Source organism: Kogia breviceps, chromosome 10 (genome assembly GCF_026419965.1).
Source record: "Kogia breviceps isolate mKogBre1 chromosome 10, mKogBre1 haplotype 1, whole genome shotgun sequence".
In the NCBI taxonomy this organism is placed as follows: domain Eukaryota; kingdom Metazoa; phylum Chordata; class Mammalia; order Artiodactyla; family Physeteridae; genus Kogia; species Kogia breviceps.
In genome coordinates, this window is record NC_081319.1 from 55,590,325 (window position 1) to 55,612,405 (window position 22,081).

General features: G+C 37.7%; 1 protein-coding gene across 4 annotated transcripts in view; it reads right to left on the bottom strand.

Annotated features, from left to right (window-relative positions):
* Positions 1–22,081, bottom strand: part of RBMS3 (RNA binding motif single stranded interacting protein 3) — a 1,499,266-nt gene that overhangs the window by 399,174 nt on the left and 1,078,011 nt on the right. For all 4 annotated transcript variants that reach the window (XM_059077389.2, XM_059077380.2, XM_059077384.2 and 1 more), the window contains one exon: positions 6,730–6,821. In XM_059077389.2, coding sequence (XP_058933372.2) covers positions 6,730–6,821 — 92 coding nt within the window. The remainder of the gene's footprint in view (positions 1–6,729; positions 6,822–22,081) is intronic.

Genomic DNA, 22,081 nt, shown 5'->3' on the forward strand with positions numbered 1-22,081 from the left:
TATATATGCATTGACATCAAAGCACCAACATTATATTAAGCAAATCCTAATTTCTGAAGTGAGAAATAGGTACAATACCATAATAGTAGGGGACCATATTATCCCACTTTCAACAACAAATAGATCATCCAGACAGAAAATCAATAAGGAAACAGTGACTTAAAGTATACCTTAGTCCAAATGGACCTGACAGACAAATATAGAACAAATATATTCCATCTGACAGTAGCAGAATACACATTCTTCTCGAGCACACAAGAAACATTCTCTAGGATATGTCAGATAAATAAATCTAAGCAAATTTAAGAAAACTGAAATCATACCAAGTATATTTTTCAACTACAGTGTTATGAAACTAGAAATCAGTAATGGAAGGAAAACTGAAAAATTCACAAATATGTGGAAAGTAAACAACATACTCCTGAAAAATCAATGGGTCAAAGAAGAAATCAGGGGCTTCCCTGGTGGTGCAGTGGTTGAGAGTCCACCTGCCGATGCAGGGGACACGGGTTCATGCCCTGGTCTGGGGGGATCCCACATGCCGCGGAGCGGCTGGGCCGGTGAGCCATGGCCGCTGAGCCTGAGCATCTGGAGCCTATGCTCCGCAATGGGAGAGGCCACAACAGTGAGAGGCCCGCATACCACAAAAACAACAACAACAATAAAATAAATAGCTGAAATTACCAAAAGAAAAAATATGTACCAGCAACAGAAAATTTAAAAAAAAAAGAAGAAATCAAAAGTAGAATAAAAAAATGTATCTTGAAAAAAACCAGAAGAGAAACACAGCATGCGAAAACTCAATGGATGCAAAAAAGCAGTTCTAAGAGAAGTTTATAGCAATAATAACAAAATACACATCCTTTCATGGCAAACTCTAAACAAATTAGGTATAGGAGGAACATACTTCAACATAATAAAGGTCATATATGACAAGCCCACTGCTAACATCATACTCAATGATAAAGGTTCAAAGTTTTTCCTTTAAGATCAGGAAAAAGACACAGGTGGGCACACTCACCACTATTGTTGAACACAGTGCTGGAAGTCCTAGACAGAGCAATTAGGCAAGAAAAAGAAAAGGCATCCAAATTGGAAAGGAACGAGTAAAACTGTCTTTGTTTACAGATGATACGATGTTATATGTAGAAATCCCTAAGACTCCACTAAAAACTGTCTGAACTAATAAATGACTTCAGTAAATTTGCAGGATACAAAATCAACATACAGAAATCAGTTGTTTTTCTATACACTAACAACAAAATAGCTGAAAAATAAGGAAAACAATCCCATTCACATTAGCATCAAAAAGAATGCAATACTTAGGAATAAATAAAATGTATCAATTGACTTTTCCACCCAGTCACAGGAAGCAACATCTTCCATGGTTACTAAAATTTCCCTTGAACAATGCCTCTCTCCTTCATACATGAAAGCCTTTGAGAAATTTCCTTGTTTGGCTGGTTTACCAGCACGCCCCACCAATGTAGTGACCCCTGGACACCAAATAGCCTTCCTACTCTCATATACCTGGAAATGATAAAAGCCAAGCAATAAAACCAGAGTAAAAGCAATATTAATATTGTCATAGGTCGAAAGAGTCTGGCTGAGGAAGCCTGGTATGTGCCTCTACATTCAGAAGAGTAGCTTTGATAGACAACATCATGAGGCTAGTGGTTGAACTTCAGAAAAAAAGTCTAGAATATTCTATGGAATAGGTCCTTCCTTCATTAGCTAAAATTCTCCTACTGGAATATAACTGTTAGGATTCCACAGAGGTGATGTATTTTTAAAAATTAATTGTATGCATACACATATTTGAATTTACAGAATTTATTTTCCTATATTCATTGATTTTTTAATGATCTCTTCTGATCTCAAAATAAATGATTTTTCCCCCAAAAGAACTATTATTAAGGTCATTGATTTATAAAAAAGAATTCCTTTCCTCTGGTACCAATCTGGTTCGCTACAATGGTTGACATGGTATTATTTTATTATCCTAATGGTTGACACAATATCTTTATATTATTCCCTATGATCTGAAATCCTCTTGGATACTTGGTCTCTTTCGTGATCACTTAACTTTGATTTCTTCTACATATACCACAGCGTGGTGGTGACTGGAATGGCGGTCTTTGTTGTAGAACTGATAAAGCCTTATCTAAAGGCCCTGAGGAGGGGGTGACTCCTTCCCTGTGGGGGGGAAAGAGATGTATTCTGTTTTCTCATGCTTGGAATTGACAGAAAGCAAATAAGAAAGAGGCCTGCTAAGCTTGAGGTTACTCAAGGCTTGGCTGGTGATAACTGGTGACTGTAGAGCCATTCCAGAGCCTCCAAATTTACATCCAGAAAAACTCAGTTTCTAAAACTATGCAGCCCTCCAGGGAGGCCACCATGAGACCCTGGGGAATAGTGGGCAAGGAAGACTCATCTGGATGGCAGACCTGGGTGCTGCAACTGGTTAACCAAGGAACATCCTACACTGACAAACCAAGAATTCTACTCCTGTCCAGCAGAATTTGATATGTATTAGTGTCAGTGATTTCTGTTTGTTTTCCATTCTCTCTATTCCCAAGTGGTAGTTTTCCCTTGGATTCATGCTTCCTGATGTTTCTCTGTTGTTCTATATTGTGGGGGTACAGACAGATAACTTGTTTTTTAAAGCTATGAGTTGCTAAGCCAAGAGGAGCAGCTGAGTTTGGGTCTGTTGGAGATGATGTCATCCCCAGATGTGATGACAGGGTGAGGCTTTGAGGTGGGCTCCCTTCAGGAAAGAATGAATGCATGTCACCCAAAATGTATAAATGGGAAGAACGGGTTTGTGTATGTTGGAGAGCCAGGGAGATAAATGACTCTTGATTTTCTCTACTCTAGGCCAAGAAGCTAAAATGCTCATCATCCTAGAATCTCTTGCAGCTAAGGGGGAAACCATATGACTCAGTTTTGGCCATTGAGATGTAAACATAAGTTCCTGAGCTAGGATTCTGGAAAAGCTTTTAAAACTTCAGAATCAGCCTTATGATCCTTCAGCCTTTTGCCCTTTTCTTTTTCCTGGCTTAAATGTGGATATAATAAGTGGCACTTCAGAAAAGAACAGGTAAATGTATGGATGAAAGCCACATATAAAGAATCACAGAGCAGCCTTGACCCTTGATGGCACCCAAAACATTTGCCCTTCATTGCTTATCTACAGCTTTCTTTTTAATGAGTAAAATAAACACCTACAAGGTAAGCTATCATTAAGTTGGTTTTTCTCAGCTCTTTTCCCTTTACGCTTGAGACATATTCCTTAGCAAATGACTTTCTTTTAAATCCCCTAAAATTGGCAAGAGTAGCAACAACCAATATTTTTAATCCAGTGCTGTAGCAATCCCAGGAGATAAATCATATGCTGAAAATCCAGAGTAAGAAAGAAATTTTATTCAGTGTTGATTCTCCAACATCTAGCACAGTGCCTGGCACTTAGCAAGCAATAAAAATGCTTGTTGATTGATCCTATTGATTATATTTCTCAGAAAACTTTTTAAATAAAGTAACACTTAAAAGCATACATCAGGATTTACAGAAAGTTCAGTAACAAATTTGAATTTAATGCATAACAATATTTATTAAATAATTAACATGTATTGAACTGTAATCTGAACACTATACTAAATTCTTTGTGTTTATTTTTAGTTAATTTTCACAGTAGTCCTATAAACTAAGTATTATTATTGGAGAATTTCAGAGGTATTTAAATAACTTAGACAAGGTCACACAGCCAGGTAGTATTAGAGCCAGGATTCAAGGCCAAGTATATCTCCCTCCAAACCTATGCTCTTAATTGCTATGTATTAATAAAATATTTTAAATCTGCTTTCCTAAAAGAAACATGCTTTGATCCCTAAAAACCCTTTCTGGCAGAACAGCAAGTACACAGAAAATGTCAGTCTGTGTTAATAGTTATACATTATTAATTAATTACCACTTACTGGATGATTTATTAATTCCTCCTGGTTGACAAATCAGTTGAATTTTTCATATGCACACATTGGAGAAAGTTAGCTAAATAAAGTGATTCACTTGGAGCATTTCATGTTTGCTCCAGGTTGCTATTAAGAACCTCGGTTATTTGTGGCATTTTTGCTCAAAAATCCTGGAGTCATTAAAATCTGGCCCCACAGACTGCATAGCAGGATATTGATAAGAACAAGGATGCAGGCGGCAATTCAGTAGATACTTAAACGGCAAAAAATATAGTGCAAGTTTCCCACACCTTGCAGACTGCAGGTTTATATGATAATAAACAATTATCACCAGGACATAGGGGAAAAAGCCATGAAATCCAATAGCGCAGTGAGAAATCTACTGATACAGGTGGTCAAGCTTGTTCCATTTCATTGTCAAAGGGAGGCTATTTATTTGCTTCTGAGTAGTTCAATTACAGAGTCATTTACTGCAGTGGGCAGATGTGGATCTACAGCTCTGGGCTTTACATTCAAAATCAGTGAGGAAAAAGGGAATAAGAATCTCCTCCACAGACAGCATAATTGATAAGGTAGAGAGATCTGTAAGCAACTCCAGAAATAAAATAAGTGCCTTTAAGCATCCCAGTTGGAATCTCCTTACTGTGTATAGTGGGCATGGGCAAGGGTCAAGATGCTGACTATAATTAATGATTTTTTAGAAGCTCTTTAAAATATGTTCCCTTTGATAGTTTTCTGTCTAGATGAGATGTCAGTGGTTGGTGTGTGTGTGTGTATGTGAAAAATAAAGAGACAGAGAGAGAGAGAGATTCCTTGTGTACCAAAATGCTCAGAAACAGAGGGAAAATATTCATGATGGATCCTCAGTAGTTATAAAATCAAAGACAACTTTCTTTTCCTCTTGCACAAGATAAAAGTGGTTTTTATCCAACAAATAACAGTGTGTGTGTGTGTGTGTGTGTGTTCTGAGGACATCTGAAACAGTGGAGATTATACAGACTGTAATCATTATTTCTAAACTGCCACAATCTAGCAATTTCCAAAATTTGGCAGTGTATCCATAGACTAGATCAAAGGTATGTCAATAACAAGGGTTTTTCTTGAGCATGTTTTTCATCATTTTCTTGTCAATAGGTTCTGCCTTTCAGGTGAAATTCAATTTATATTTTGCATACACCTAATCACTGTAATGTTATCACTTGTTTGTTGGGCATCAGAAGCCACTACTTAAGTGGCCAAGTAACTTGACTCTTGTCAAGAAACCTTTAAACCAAGACATGTATGTAATTCCCATATTAATTACAAAGATTAACTTCATCAATCTTAGTTCATGACCAAATTCAAAACTTCCAGGCACAACCATGATGAGAAATACACAGCTGAAAGATTTCAAATTCTAATTTATCCCATCTTGAAAAACAATTAAGGTGTCATAAAGGGCAATGAGTCCACCAAAGTAATCTCTACGGGAAGTGACCCACAACAAAAGGTTAACAGATAGGGGAGGTATCAGCTTGCTAGAAGATAAATGAAGATGAAGAAAACCAAATATACCACCTCTAGTTATTGGATGCTGAAATTGGAAAATGTCATCAGAGAATTTTAGCAATAATAATAAAATCCAAATGACCAAAAATTTGACAACTTAATCAATATAACTCAGCTCTCTGTGGGAATAGTTAAGAGTAAGTGTATACATAAATATGGCATAAAAGCATTAGATCAGGATTTCAACATCTATTGGCTTTTCTACCTAACTTTTGAGAATCCAAAGATCAACACATTCACTGGTAGTAATCAGAAAACTTAAGTTGCATGTGAATAATTACTAGTCCAAAATGACCATTATTTTAAAACAAATATGTACCAAGCATCACTATAACTAATTTTTTAAACTTTTTATTTGGAAATAATCATAGATTTACAGGACGACAGTATAGAGAGGTCCCCTGTACCCTCCACCCAGTTTCCTCAAAGGTTATATCTTACATAATTTTAGTACAATATCAAAACCAGGAAGTTGACATTGTGTGCACAATATGTGTGCATGTCACTTTATCATATGTGTAGATTCTTGTAATTACCACTGCAATCAGAATACAAAACTATTATAAGTGATTTTATTTGTTTTCTTGAATATAAAAATGCATTATAATTTCAGGTAGAAAGTTCCAGACTACTTGTTTTACAAAAAAATCACAGCATATTGAAAATTATTAATATTTAGGAAATTATTATCTAAGAAAACTCTATTTATAAAGACCAAAGTGAAATTCTAACAATACAGACAACATACATTTGTGTTAAACTTATTTCCCTGCACAGATTAGACCACCCCATCATTCAGCGATTGGCTCTCCACAGCATGAGAGTGAGCGAGTTTTCAACAAGTAGTTTACCAAAGACATCTTACTGAGAACTGTACTCCTCCAAAACTGTGTACTGGTGAAAGCCCCAGATACACACACGCGCATACACACACCGCTCTGGTCTGGGGTAAAACAGAGCACTTCATAAGTGCCTTTCAATCACTAATGAGGTTACCATAATAAAGGAGAACATTAATAAATATACACAAAGAATTAATGAAATAAATTAGCCAGATTCTTCCAAGCCAAGTCTATCATGGGGTTTCTTATTTTCCCTAACAAGTAAACATAATCCAAACTGTCGCAAACTCCAATTCGATTCAGCTCATGGCAGTGGAAAAATATATGATCACAAAAGAAAAAAAAAATCAGAATCGAAACACCATTCTTACCTTGGCCATTTGTGCCTGCACGCCATTTGCCTTGAGAGACGCTACCGCTTTCTGTGCAGCTGCCGGACTGTCAAAATCTACAAAACCATACCCTGTGAAAACACAAAGGCCCTGGTTAGTACTCACAAATAGCTGCATCTCTGTCAAACCAACAGAATGTGTGTTTGTTGACAAACTTGCACTCATGACCCTGCTTGAACCATAGACCTCAATCTATGGTCCTTAACATGTCAGGAAAGATACTACAATATCATTCAACATAAAATAGTAACTCGCTTATTTTCTAGAGGTTGCTTTTGAGATTGGCTATGTAATTAGCAAGCTGATTTAGACTAATTTGGTGAGTTAGGTAATATATTATTTAACCATGTTCTTCTTTCTTCAGTGGATTTGCTGCAAGAATGAGGAACACAAAATGCTGAAAAATACAGAAAAGTTTATCTCTAAAGTTAATTTTCTAAACCTAAAAAAAACGGATGGTAATAAAAGCCATGATAGAACCAGCATGAAGTTAGTACAAGCAACCTCAACAGTTTCTGGTATTCAGTAGGCGTTCAATAAATGCATGTTGACTACATGAATGAATGAAGGTTGTGAATGAGTCCAGGGAGGTTTGAAACTAGTTGCAGTTGATTTCCAAGCTTGTGTTAAGTCATTACAGACCTCGTCTCTCTCAAACATAACATCCTAAATAAACGATTTGACTGTTAAGGAACCTGTGATAAAGAGTGAGTAAATAGATAAATATTCAAGAGTCTTTTAAAAATAAGAAACAAAGACCCATGTCACTTATTTGTTACTTAAGTATAATCTGAAAAGGGTACAAGAGTTGCTTATTCTGTTCCCTGATTGTGTGCCTGTGTGTGTGCGCGCGCGCGTGTGTGTGTGTGTGTGTGTGTGTGTGTGTGTACAGAGTGAGGCCAAAGAAACAGCCAGTAAAACAGAATAAATGAAAAGGATTTTGCATACCCATAAAATAGCTGATATTAGTTCAGGGCTTAGCCTAACAGTAATTTCAGCTGCCAAGAATATTTCAAAATAAAAATGCTCAAGAATGAGTGTTTGGCACTCAGTGCCCACCATACGTATCCTGATCCTCTCCTCAGCTGTCAGGCAGGGATTTGCTCTGTATTCCAATATTTGTCTCATTTAGAAGTTTTGAGGGGAACTGCTAAGGCAAACCTACTAACCATGCACTGTGACCATGCCCCCTGCCACTAAAATAACCAAAGAGTGAAAGGGAATTCAATTAACAAGTTGTTTCTTGTAATTAACTTTTTAATTTTCTCCCCTTGAATCTCTTCTTCTTTTTCTCCCTCCCAGCGTGTTAACCTAAAATGAACTTGTTACACATCAGTGTACCATCAAATGCTCTTGAAAAGCTGGGCAGAGAAGCTGGCAAGTTTGTATTTCGAATCCAAAAGGAAGCTTGCTCTGTCAGTACTGCTAATTCCTTTCTTCCCACAAAATTCAAACTATGTGACTAATATGAGTATTACCACCCACTAAGATGAGTAAGATGAGGGAAAAAGCAGAAAGAAAAAGAGGAAAAGGAACAACATAAGTCAAGAAGTAGAGTTAGAGGGAAAGGAAGATAAAACTAAAATGCAGATTTTATCTCCTATGTTCCAGCAACTGCCCTGAGTGGGTGATGTGTTGACACCTGATGAAATGATAATAATGCATGTACTACTGTCCTCATGCCTGTTCACATATATACATAGAGAAACTGAAGCTTAAGCCAGGTGACAAGACTGGTCCCAAATCACGAGCTGCTTAATCAGTAGAGCCAGGATGTGAAGCAAAGTCCACACAGGCCCTTTCCAAATATACTGTACTATGAACTGCTTTATAATCTTACTTTGCAAACTATTTCTAGAAGCCCCTGAAACCCACCAGAGAGAGGACACAATTCTTGAAAATCCCTTAGACTCTGAGGTTAGCACATGAAATAAAACAATCCCATAAAAGAATTCAACCCAGCTCATTCAGACAGTACCCTTATTCATGGAGTGGTTGAGTTCTCAGCAGAACGGGCTACATGAGGTTTGACAAGGCACCCCTCCCACCTCATGCTTTGGTCAGTCTTCCTCATCTGTTTGCAGGCTCATTCTTTCGTTCAATAAGGAAATTCTATGTCAGGCATTTTGCCAGGTACAGGGTATAGAGTAGTGAAAACAAAATAAACCCCCCAGTTCCCACCCTTACGCAGCTTATAGTTGAGTTGGGAGATGGACATAAAACAAATAACCATACAAATGAATCTATAATTGCAAATTGGTATGACTTCCCTGAAAGTAAATGAGATCATATACCACAGAATCTGATGACTGATTGTTCATTATTGAAAGTTTTAAGGAAGCAGTGGTATGGGATGACCTGTGTTTCTTAAAATATCACTCTAGCTGGCTTGTCTTAAAGATGGTATTGGTTTGGGGGGAGGCAGGTAACAAGAGTGGAATCAGGGAGATAACTTAGGGGCTATTACAGCAATCTGGACAAATGACAGCTGGCCATGAAATGGACAGGATGCAATGGATGGTCTGAGTTACATTCTGGAGGCAGAATTAACAGGACCCAGTGATGGATGGACTGGGTGGGAGTAGGGGAGATACAGGCGACAAGGATTACTACTGCTTTTTCAGCATAAGCTAATGGGTGGGTGATCTATAGAAATGGGGAGCTGGGAGGAGGAACCAACAGGGAAGAGGGAAAATTAAAATATTTGTTTGAGGCATGGTAAGCCACAAATGCCTGTGAGACATCTAAGTAAAAATGTCAAATAGCAGCTGGATATATTAGGCTGGTGCTCAGAAAAGGGAATAAGATTGGAAATACAAACTAGGAGATCAACAGCATAAAGATATGATTTACAGAAAGAGAAAAAGACAAAAGTGCCTAGTGTAACTAGAAACAAAGAGCCCAGGTTTGGAGCCTGAACTTCACCACTGAAGTGTCAGATAGGAAAATGAGATTGCAAACGAGGCTGAAGGAGAACCAGAGGGAAGGAAGGAAATACAAATGGAATAAGATGTCTCATGGCCAAGGTAAGAAAGTATCCCAAGCAGGAGAGAGAGACTGACGGTGTCAAATGCCACTGAGAGTGAGAGCAAGATGGGAGCTTGAGAGACCCAATGTTTTAGGAGCTTGGACTTCTTTATTTAACTAGAGTTGATTTATAATATTGTGTTAGTTTCAGGTGTACAGCTTCAGATTCTTTTCCATTATAGGCCATTACAAGACACTGTAATGTATAGTTCCCTGTGCTATAGATAGGTCTTTGTTGTTTATTTTATATACAGTAGTGTATATCATGGACTTCTTTTCATGATTGGCTACAGGCCAGTGGAGGCGACTGAAGTCTACTTGAGTAGTTGAAGAGCAAGACTAAGACAGGGAGGTAAAGAGTGTTTACAGTCTTCTTTGCCATTATGCTGCTGGGAAGGAGAATTAATAGCCAGCTTTAGCTCGAGGGGGATATGAGGTCAAAGGAGCTATTTGTGTTTGTTGGTTGTAAGATAGGAGATGCTATGGTTTTCAACCTTAGCTGCATGCTAGATGCACTTTGGGAGCTAAAAAAATGACCAATGCTCATTTCTCACCCCCAGGAAAATGAAATCAGTCTCTTTGGGAATGTGGCCAAGGTGTTTGCACACACACGTTTGTGTCTATTCCCCGGCTCGTTTCAGTGTGAAGCCAGGGTACAGTACTGCTGAGTATTCATTCAAGTTATTCAACAAATATTTATTTGCTGCCCCTACTATGAGATAGATACTGTTCTTGGCACTTTTGAATGTTGATAAGAAAGATCAAGCAGAAGTCAAGAGATTAAAGCTTCAGGCAGATAAGGGGATAATTTATAGGGCAATGTCCCTGAGAAGGTGGAAGTGTGAGGGGTTCTAGAACATGAATGAAGTGCTGTCCTGTGCTAAAAGAGGGACTTTGCCCTTTTCCCATTGTAACTGGAAGGAAGAAAAAAAGAGCGGTCTCAATTACCAGGTGTTATTTCTTTGTATATCTTTGTTTCTGGGACATAGCCTGAGCTTAATAAACATTTGTCAAAATTAATTGAAACCATGTTTAAAAGATGCTAAGTTACTTCATGGGACTACAGTGGAGATTAACTAATAAAAATGTCTGTTAATACATTTTGACTCTAAAGAATACAAATGCCAAGCAGCCACAGTTCTGGCTTAGCCACGTTGCCACCCAGTGACGCCACCAAGGATTTCATGACTCTCGGCTTATATCACAGTGTGGCTTCCTCCATTTTTTCCACTACGCACATCACACAGGATATTACAAAATCAAGATATTGTTCTCCAGGGCTGAACTCCAATCCAAACAGAAGAAATCCTTGTGAGGGCAGGAGACACCCTGAGCCTTGTCTGAATTGGGGAAGTTATGGGTGAACTTCGAGAAGAGTGTCTTTCCAAAGAGCCATCATGCCAGCAAGGAGAGTGGTCCCTAGGTACAAAATATCTCCTCTCCTGAAGGCTCCTGGGAAGCAAAGTTATAAATAAAGAATCAATGTTTCACTGAGCTCTGTGCTTTTCATACAAACTTACTTTCACCAATTAAAATGAACAAGCAGAGGTAAAATGTCTCAAGCATGCGCCCCCCCCCCCCAAAGAAACACCACAATTCTGGAAATAAACATTGCATTCTTGACTTTTATGTGACAGCATATACTACATCGCAATCAGAAAGGAACAAAATTAAATACGAAGCTGCCCCTAGAGAATAATGATGCCTTTACGAAGGAATAAAGCAACTCCAATTTGGTTTCAATTTGCTTTCCTTAACTACAAATCATCAAGCCTGGGAACAGAAACCTCTGTACCTACATCTGGTGAGGGGCAGGGTAGGGAGATTAGTTCAGCTCCAGCTAATAATGCTTTATGGTAACTGCTAAAATCCTCCATAAAATGGGACCCACTGGAAACACCAGCCCGAGTGACTGAAAGGCCATTGGTCTGCCTCAATTACATAATTAAGCTTGGCAGCAGGTTCAAATGAATGAAAACTGAATGTCACTGTCTTCTCCACGCACCCCTGTCCTTGTTTTCCTTCCTTGTAAGGGGGGATAAGGCCAGCAGTTCTGCAATTAGCGGGAAGCAGAGAGCAGCAAGAAAGAACCACCTCCATACTAATTAGGTCATTCGCCAAATGCACTCACTCCATTGGCAGAGCTAATCAATAGTTTCCTGAAATGCTTTAAACTTGGTGTGTTAATTTAAAGTTTTGTTATTTTTATTGCATTACAAGCCTGGTGACTTTATAAAAAGGAGAAAAAATATATATATTAAGAAATTATGACAGTTCTACAAACAATGGTACTGCCAGAGCGTTTTGGTTTTGTTTTCTTCAATGTTATCTGTAGGCAGCTTCTCTATGACCTTTGCCATTCAGCTGGACCCCTGTGTGACAATTCACTTGAATTTTGTTAAAAGTCTCTTTATCAACTTTTTTAAAATTTAATTTTTATCTTACATTGGAGTATAGTTGGTTTACAATGTTGTGTTAGTTTCAGGTGTACAGCAAAGTGATTCAGATATACATATGTTCATTCCTTTTCAGATTCTTTTCCCATATAGGTTATTACAGAATATTGAGTAGAGCTCCCTGTGCTATACAGCAGGTTCTTCTTGGTTATCTACTTTATATATAGTAGTGTGTGTAGGTTAATCCCAAATGCCTAATTTATCCCTCCCCCACATTTCCCCTTTGGTATCATCTTTATCATCTTTAACAGTTAATTTTATACTTCTGTGTTGCAACTGGATCCTTAAATTCTCTATGTAAACTGCTTACATATTTACCAACTTTGGATAGTTCTTTACGTGAGGGAAATGATACAAACCAGAATTCCTGGTTCAGATGTGTGGTGGCATGAGCCGAATGAAACTCGTTCTCAGAGTGTAATCTCACACGACATTTCATATTTCTGCAGAATGACTGTCATAAAAGCCCACTTGAAACACAGATGGCTTGATGTTAACATCCAACTTCTTTCAAAGACAATCCAGATGTGAGTCAAATACGATTTTTAAACAGAAGTGAACACTTTGTCTAGGAATCACAGGTTCCACTGAAGTTCCACTCAAATATAACAGCTGAAGATGTTTAAGAATCACCCTTCCATAAATCCCCCCTCTTTCTACTTAGGCTTAAGAATATTCTGCAGCTGTCATCTGAGCTCAGAGCACGGAGAGAAGGTGGCCTGCAGGAAGGAAAGAGTGATTTGCAGGCTTCCTGGAAGTCTGCTGGACTCAAGGCTGCCTCCAGGCATCTGTATTTCGATTTTTTTGTACATCCCTAAACTGTTGAATGTCTGCCAAATGTCTGCTCTTATTATTGGATTTCCTAGTTCTCTGCATTATGTTGATCAAAGGAGGTAGTTGAAGGACAGCACTGATAAATTCTTTGCTACATGTATGCTTGTAAAACCAAACTAACAAGGAAACCCAATCATTTCTTCAGTATTTCCTTTCGCACTGATGTCCTGTGACTGACCATTACAATGAAGCAAGGATGCCACAATGCAATAGCCTAACTTACATGGTGTGGAAAAAAAGAAAAAAAGGCAAAGACAAATCCTGCTAGAATGCAGAGGCCAAAGACAAGAGTGCTCATTTTGAGGGAAAAGAATTCAAACCATTAAAATCTGAAATGGCCTCCACTTTGAAGCACCTTTGGAAAAATGATGGAACGGTTTTATAAGAAAAGAACAGTGTCTGGTCTTATTATGCAAAGGGCTGCAGCCTTCAGACAGTTAGCAAACGGAGGCAAATAAGGTGGGTAACAGGGTCCCCCATACAGGAAACAGATTGCTTCATTCTCTTCCCCTGACTTCTGAGCTTAATTACCTAAACATTCGGATATTCTAGTGCCAGGAATACTAAAATAAGACATCAGTTTTTGAAATAGAATTGACCTGTTACGAGGGACACTTTTGAACCATGATGTGACTTTCCTATTATTATTATTTAATCTTAATTTTATTTTTATTATTTTTAAATTGAAATATAGTTGATATACAATGTTATGTTAGTTTCAGGTGTACAGCAAAGTAATTCAGAATATATATATTCTGCATATATATATATATACCTTTATAGTTTATTACAGAATACTGAATATAGTTCCCTGTGCTATACAATAAGTCCTTGTTGTTTACCTATTTTATATATAGTAGTTTGTATCTGCTAATCCCAAACTCCTAATTTATCCCTCCTCCATCCCTTTCTCCTTTGGTAACTATAAGTTTGTCTTCTATGTCTGTGAGTCTGTTTCTCTTTTGTAAATAAGTTCATTTGTATCCTTTTTTTAGATTCCACATGTAAGTGATATCATATGACATGTGTCTTTCTCTGTCTTTCTTCACTTAGTATGATCACCTCTAGGTCCATCCATATTGCTGCCAATGGCATTATTTCATTCTTTTATTTATTATTTTTTTTTGTGGTATGCAGGCCTCTCACCACTGTGGCCTCTCCCGTTGCGGAGCACAGGCTTCGACGCACAGGCTCAGCGGCCATGGCTCACGGGCCCAGCTGCTCCATGGCATGTGGGATCCTCCCGGACCGGGGCACAAACCCGCGTCCCCTGCATCGGCAGGCAGACTCTCAACCGCTGCGCCACCAGGGAAGCCCTCATTCTTTTTTATGGCTGAGTAATATTCCATCATATAAAGACGATGTGGTATATATTACTATTACTTAATTTACTAAACATCTACTATGTGCAAAGAAGATAGTGTGTTCGATGCTGCAGGGAAAACCAAGATACTCTGACATGGCCCTTCCTGTCAGGGAGTTCATGGTCTAGTAGGATAGATAAAGACATTTAAATACAGTGAGGCTCCTCTTATGCATTGGGTTACATCAGTGAGCATATGCAAAATGGCATGTTTTCATTGAGTATAATATGCATGGATGGTTTTGTGTGCACAGCTCTGCTCATCAGAGCTGAATACCCAAGTCAGGCCCCTTCTCATTGAACAGCATGATGGTAAAACTATCCACATTCTACATTTATGTGTGCATTAGTCTATCTTTCTGTTTTCCTGTTTTTGTGCATAATAGAAATGCATTAAGTTAAATACAAAATATAGGGAGGAATTAGTATCACATAAAAGGTGAAAAGAAAGTGCTAGTGTTCTAAGATAGCAAATATTTCTTCCAGGTGGGGGCAAACTCAGTACATTTTGAGAGTAAGTGACAAAAGTGAGGACTAGGGAAAAGAAATTAGGTCCCAAGTGGCATTTCCCTGCAGAATAAGACAATTACAAAAGACAGACGAATTTAGGGAGCAACATACTTAGTGGCATACCGCTTGAAAATGGGACACTTCTTATTCCAGTTATGGTGCACAGAGAGTCTTATTAAACCAAACACAAATTCAAAACCCCAAACTCACTTCCCTTCTCACCCTGTTCAAATGACTTTTAAATGAGAGAAAATGCTTCTTTCTACTGAATAAAGTCAAAATTAGGATCAGGATCATTATTTAATGGGCTTAGAGAGATCATTATGCTTTACTGAGATTAAAGAAACTCAATGATTTGTCAAGGTTTTCGACTAAACCAGCCATGATTTCATTATAATATTGTAGAGATTAAGGGAGCAGTCCGCTTGGCTGTAAATGGATAGATTAACCTCTGTGAATCATCTTGCAAAGTTTTCCTTTCCTTTGTTCAAGGACACATATAAAATATATGTCTCATGTGAACCTTTGGTCCTAAGTGTCTCTGCCATCAACAGCAGTGGGATGTGTAAGTGTATAATGCATTGTGGCCACAGGAGCAGGCCAGGGTATTGATAAAACAATTCCACTGAGTCTGTAAGTATGATGGAAGCAAGCTGTAACTGAATATTCTAATTACAGCTCAGCAATCCTAGCCCACAGTAGGCAAAACGAAGGTTTTATTCCTGGGTGCCCATCTTTCCCTCCCTCTCTTTGCTCTGGCCTTACAGGCAGGTAGAACTGTAAACTATTCCTCCATCAGAAGAGCAGAGCTGATGGCATCAGTGTGTGAGGATCAATGGAAGGACAATCTCCCCTTCCCCACCCACCCCAAGTACTTTAATCCACACTCACTCAATGCCTCCAGCCAATGGCCTGGAAAGCATGTTTGTATGTAGTCTTACACATCCTTCTACAGCAAAGACATCTCCTGCCCTATGGCACATTCACCTTTAGAGGGTGGATACTGTAGTGCAACTAGGTAACCACCCAGAAGGATGCATTAAGCAGCTCACTGCAAGAAGGAAGGAAGAGAAAGTGAATCCTACATACAGGTAGCCCTTTGAAGAGGCATGCACCTGTGTGCCTTCTTTTTTGCCACAGTCTACAATCTAGCTAGTCCCTCCACAGACTTTTCAATCCATCTCTATTTCTGTACCAAGCCCTGGGTCCCTTTGAACATTATTTCCCTGGGAAAGGGTTCCATCCATGATTTCCTACTTCCAAATCTTTGACAAAACTCACTTTGAAACCCTCGGGAAGCTTCTAATAAGTCATGCATTTCCTAACATATACCCATGTTTTACTGGAAACAGTCTTCAGTCATGTATTTATATGCCAAATTCTAAATACTTAAAATAAATGTCCACAAGTACTGTCTCTGTCACTAAAAGTGGTAGCTTTGACATCCTCTTGGACCCTAAATTACTACTCTCCAACCCACCTGATATACCAAATACAATTCTAGTTTTGTATTAGAATCTAGAAAACAAAGAAACTTAAGTATACATGTAGGCAACTGAAAATAACACATGCATGTGATTAAAAAGATTAAAAATAAAATATAAAAATCATGCCAAACAAAACATTATTCAATGAAATGAAATTTCTTTTCTACCTAGACCTTAATGCTCTGGTCCAACTTCCCAAGAAATTGTCCAATGAGTCCGTTTGTGTTCCAACTTGAAAAAACAACTAAAACTAATTCTTGAGCTCTTACTTTTGTATGTATTAGAAGCACTTAGGGATTTATATAGAAATAAAATAATTTCTGCTACTAAAAATCATGAAATGAAAAACATTTGTAAGATTTTATAAATGGCTCCACAATTGTCCATTTTCCCCTAAAAATAAATAGGAGTGTTGTTTTCTTTTAAGTCATACAATTTTATTGGAAATTTCAGTTGATATGGAGAAAAATTAGCCATGATGCCACCTCCTAAAGCTAAGTAAATTGTTACCTTATTTTTTCCTTTATTTTTAACCAAAATGGTGCCACTTTATACACACATTTTTATGTTTTTTTTTTCTCTTAATAACACATGTGGCTACATTTCCTGGTCAATAAATGTGGATCTCTAAAATACCATTAATCTCTTATTTTCAGCATCCCAACTGACCAACTCTTTCTTAAAGATTTCTGAGCTCAACATTATGCCTTAGCCAAATGTTTCCTACTTTGCAAAACTGATTTTATTCCAATATTTGAAAGATTTTTAAAATTAATAAAATAGTAATAGGCAATACTTTCAAAGCCTCCTAGACTTTAGATAGTGGTTTTTCTTAAGTTTTTTGACTCTTTCAAAGATGCTTCAAAGAAAGACCCTTAGGCATTACAAACCAAAGATATCAGAAACCAGTCAAATCAAATTCAAACGATACTCTCCTTGAAATATAGGGACTGGAAGCCCGTTTTCTTTCTCATTGCAATTAAGTTGGATCTATCTCAAAGGAATTTTGGAAATATATCAGGATCTTATGAGGCAAAATTACAGCTCTGTGATTCAGAAAGGATGCCAAGAGTTTGAATAGTCATGCCATTATACTCATGACTGCACATTCGTTTGTAAGTTGTAAGTGAAATCTTTTTCAACAATCAAAGATATGTTGTTCCCAAGGTAATTTGACTGTAATTTGTAAATTGGTACAGTAGCTGATTGCACCAACTCTTTCGAGTCCCTCTGATAGCTGGTGATCCATGACTTACAGCTGAGGTCTTTCCTCTTACAGGCAGAGCCTGCTTGAAGAATCCTGGTTGTCTAAAGAAACTAGGATTTCATGATCCTAGAAGATGCTGGTTGAGATGCAATTTAGGGAACAGTGACTAGGATATAAAATGGTCCTAAGTAGGATCAGGACCTGGATCACTAGGGAAGTGGCTCTACAAGCAGAACCCAGAGTGGCCTCCCGTGAGAGGTTTCCTTTATTATTTTTTTTAATTTATTTTTTTAATACAGCAAGTCCTTATTAGTTACCTATATTATACGTATTACTGTATATATGTCAATCCCAATCTCCTAATTCATCCCACCACCACCACCCCCTTTCCCCCCTTGGGGTCCATACTTTTGTTCTCTTCATCTGTGTCTCTATTTCTCCCTTGCAAACCGATTCATCTGTTCCATTTTTCTAGATTCCACATACATGCGCTAATATATGATATTTGTTTATCTCTTTCTGACATACTTCACTCTGTATGACAGTCTCTAGGACCATCCATCTCTTTACAAATGACCCAATTTCATTTTTTATGTCTGAGTAATATTCCATTGTATATATGTACCACAACTTCTTTATCCATTCGTCAATGGACATTTAGGTTGCTTCCATGACCTGGCTATTGTAAATAGTGCTGCAATGAATGTTAGGGTGCATGTGTCTTTTTGAATTATGCTTTTCTCTGGATATATGCCCAGTAGTGAGCTTGCTGGGTCGTACGGTAGTTCTATTTGTAGTTTTTTAAGGAACCTCCATAGTGGCTGTATCAATTTATGTTCCCACCAACAGTGCAAGAGGGTTCCCTTTTCTCCACACCGTCTCCAGCTTTGTTGTTTATAGATTTTCTGATGATGCCCATTCTAACTGGTGTGAGGTGATACCTCGTTGTAGTTTTCACTTGCATTTCAATAATTAGTGATGTTGAGCAGCTTTTCATGTGCCTCTTGGCCATCTGTATGTCTTCTTTGGAGAAATGTCTATTTAAGCCTTCTGCCCTTTTTTGATTAGGTTTTTTTTTTTTAGTATTGAGCTGCATGAGCTGTTTATATATTTTGGAGATTAATCCTTTGTCCCTTGATTTGCTGGCATATATTTTCTCCCATTCTGAGTGTTTTCTCATCTTGTTTAGAGTTTCCTTTGCTGTGCAAAAGCTATTAAGTTTCATTAGGTTCCATTTGTTTATTTTTGGTTTTACTTCCATTACTCTAGGAGGTGGATCAAAAGATCTTGCTGTATGTATGTCAAAGAGTGTCCTTCCTAAGTTTTCCCCTAAGAGTTTTATAGTGTCCAGTCTTACATTTAGGTCTTTAATCCCTTTTGAGTTTATTTTTGTGTATGGTGTTAGGGATTTCATTCTAATTTCATTCTTTTACATGTAGCTGTCCAATTTTCCCAGCACCACTTATTAAAGAGACTGTCTTTTCTCCATTGTATATCCTTGCCTCCTTTGTCATAGACTAGTTGACCATAGGTGCATAGGTTTATCTCTGGGCTTTCTATCCTGTTCCATTGATCTATATTTCTGTTTTTGTGCCAGTATCATATTGTCTTGATTACTATAGCTTTGTAGTATAGTCTGAAGTTAGGGAGTCTGATTCCTCCAGCTCCATTTTTTTCCCAAAGATTGCTTTGGTTATTTGGGGTCTTTTCTGTCTCCATACAAATTTTAAGATGTTTTGTTCTAGTTCTGTGAAAGATGCCATTGGTAATTTGATAGGGATTGCACTGAATCTATAGATTGCTTTGGGTAGAGTAGTAATTTTTTTTAATTTTTTTTTTTTTTTTTTTTTTTTTTTTTGCGGTACACAGGCCTCTCACTGTTGTGGCCTCTCCCATTGCGGAGCACAGGCTCCGGACACGCAGGCTCAGCGGCCATGGCTCATGGGCTTAGCCGCTCCACGGCATGTGGGATCTTCCCGGACCGGGGCACGAACTCGTGTCCCCTGCATCGGCAGGCGGACTCTCAACCACTGTGCCACCAGGGAAGCCCTAGAATAGTAATTTTCACGGTACTGATTCTTCCAACCCAACAACATGGTATATCTCTCCATGTGTTTGTGTCATCTTTGGTTTCTTTCATCAGTGTCTTATACTTTTCTGAGTACAGGTCGTTTACCTGCTTAGAAGGTTTATTCCTAAGTATTTTGTTCTTTTTGTTGCAGTGATGAATGGGATTGTTTCCTTAACTTCTCTTTCTGATCTTTTGTTGTTAGTGCATAGGAATGCAAGAGATTTCTGTGCAGTAATTTTGTATCCTGCAACTTTATCAAATTCATTGATTAGATCCAGTAGTTTTCTGGTGGCATCTTTAAGATTCTCTATGTATAGTATCATGTCATCTGCAAATAGTGACACTTTAACATTTTCTTTTCCAATTTGGATTCCTTTTATTTCTTTTTCTTCTCTGATTGCCGTGGCTAGGACTGCCAAAACTATGTTGAATAATAGTGGTGAGAGTGGACATCCTTGTCTCGTTCCTGATCTTAAAGGAAATGCTTTCAGTTTTTCACCACTGAGAATGATGTTGCTGTGGGTTTGTCATATATAGCCTTTATTATGTTGAGGTAGGTTCCCTCTGTGTCCACTTTCTGCAGTCTTTATCTTAAATGGGTGTCGCATTTTGTCCAAAGCTTTTTCTGCATCAATTGAGATGATCATATGGTTTTTCTTCTTCAGTTTGTTAATATGGTGTATCACATTGATGGATTTGGGTATACTGAAGAATCCTTGCATCCCTGGGATAAATCCCACTTGATCACAGTGTACGATCCTTTTAATGTGTTGTTGGATTCTCTTGCTACTATTTTGTTGAGGATTTTTGCCTCTATATTCATCAGTTATATTGGTCTGTAATTTTCATTTTTTGTAGTATCTTTGTCTGGTTTTGGTATCAGGGTGATGGTGGCCTCATAGAATGAGTTTGGGAGTGTTCCTTTCTCTGCAATTTTTTGGAAGAGTTTGAGAAGGATTGGTGTTAGCTCTTCTCTAAATGTTTGATAGAATTCACCTGTGAAGCCATCTGGCCCTGGACTTTTGATTGTTGGAAGATTTTAAACCACAGTTTCAATTTCATTACTTGTGATTGGTCTGTTCATATTCTCTATTTCTTCCTGGTTCAGTCTTGGAAGGTTATACCTTTCTAAGAATTTGTCCCTTTCTTCCAGGTTGTCTATTTTATTGGTATATAGTTACTTGTAGTAGTCTCTTAGGATGCTTTGTATTTCTGCGCTGTGTGTTGCAACTTCTCCTTTTTCATTTCTAATTTTATTAATTTGAGTCCTTTCCCTCTTTTTCTTGACGAGTCTGATTACAGGTTTATCAATTTCGTTTATCTACTCAAAGAACCAGTTTTTAGTTTTATTGATCTTTGCTATTGTTTTCTTTGTTTCTATTTCATTTATTTCTGCTCTGATCTTTATTTCTTTCCTTCTACTAACTTTGGGTTTTGTTTGTTCTTCTTTCTCTAGTTCTTCTAGGTGTAAGGTTACATTGTTTACTTGAGATTTTTCTTGTTTCTTGAGGTAGGATTGTATTGCTATAAACTTCCCTCCTAGAACTGCTTTTGCTGCATCCCATAGGTTTTGGATTGTCGTGTTTTCATTGCCATTTCTCTCTAGGTATTTTCTGATTTCCTCTTTGATATCTTCAGTGATCTCTTGGTTATTTAATAATGCATTGTTTAGCCTCTGTGTGTTTGTTTTTTACATATGTTTCCTGCAATTTATTTCTAATCTCATGGTGTTGTAGTTGGAAAAGATGCTTGATATGATTTCAATTTTCTTGAATTTACTGATTCTTGATTTGTGATCCAAGATGTAATCTATCCTGGAGAATGTTCCGTGTGCACTTGAGAAGAAAGTGTAATAAGCTGTTTTTTGATGGAATGTCCTATAAATATCACTTAAATCTATGTGGTCTATTGTTTCATTTAAAGCTTGTGTCTCCTTATTAATTTTCTATCTGGATGATCTGTCCATTGGTGTAAGTGAGGTGTTGAAGTCCCTCACTATTATTGTGTTATTATCGATTTCCTCTTTTATAGCAGTTAACATTTGCTTTATGTATTGAGTGTATATATGCATTCCGTGATCAAGTTGGATTTATCCCAGGGATGCAAGGATTCTTCAGTATACCCAAATCCATCAATGTGATACACCATATTAACAAATTGAAAAAGAAAAACCATATGATCATCTCAATTGATGCAGAAAAAGCTCTGGACAAAATTCAACACCCATTTATGATAAAGACTGCAGAAAGTGGACACAGAGGGAACCTACCTCAACATAATAAAGGCCATATATGACAAACCCACAGCAACATCATTCTCAATGGTGAAAAACTGAAAGCATTTCCTCCTATGTTCAGTGCATATATATTTAAAATT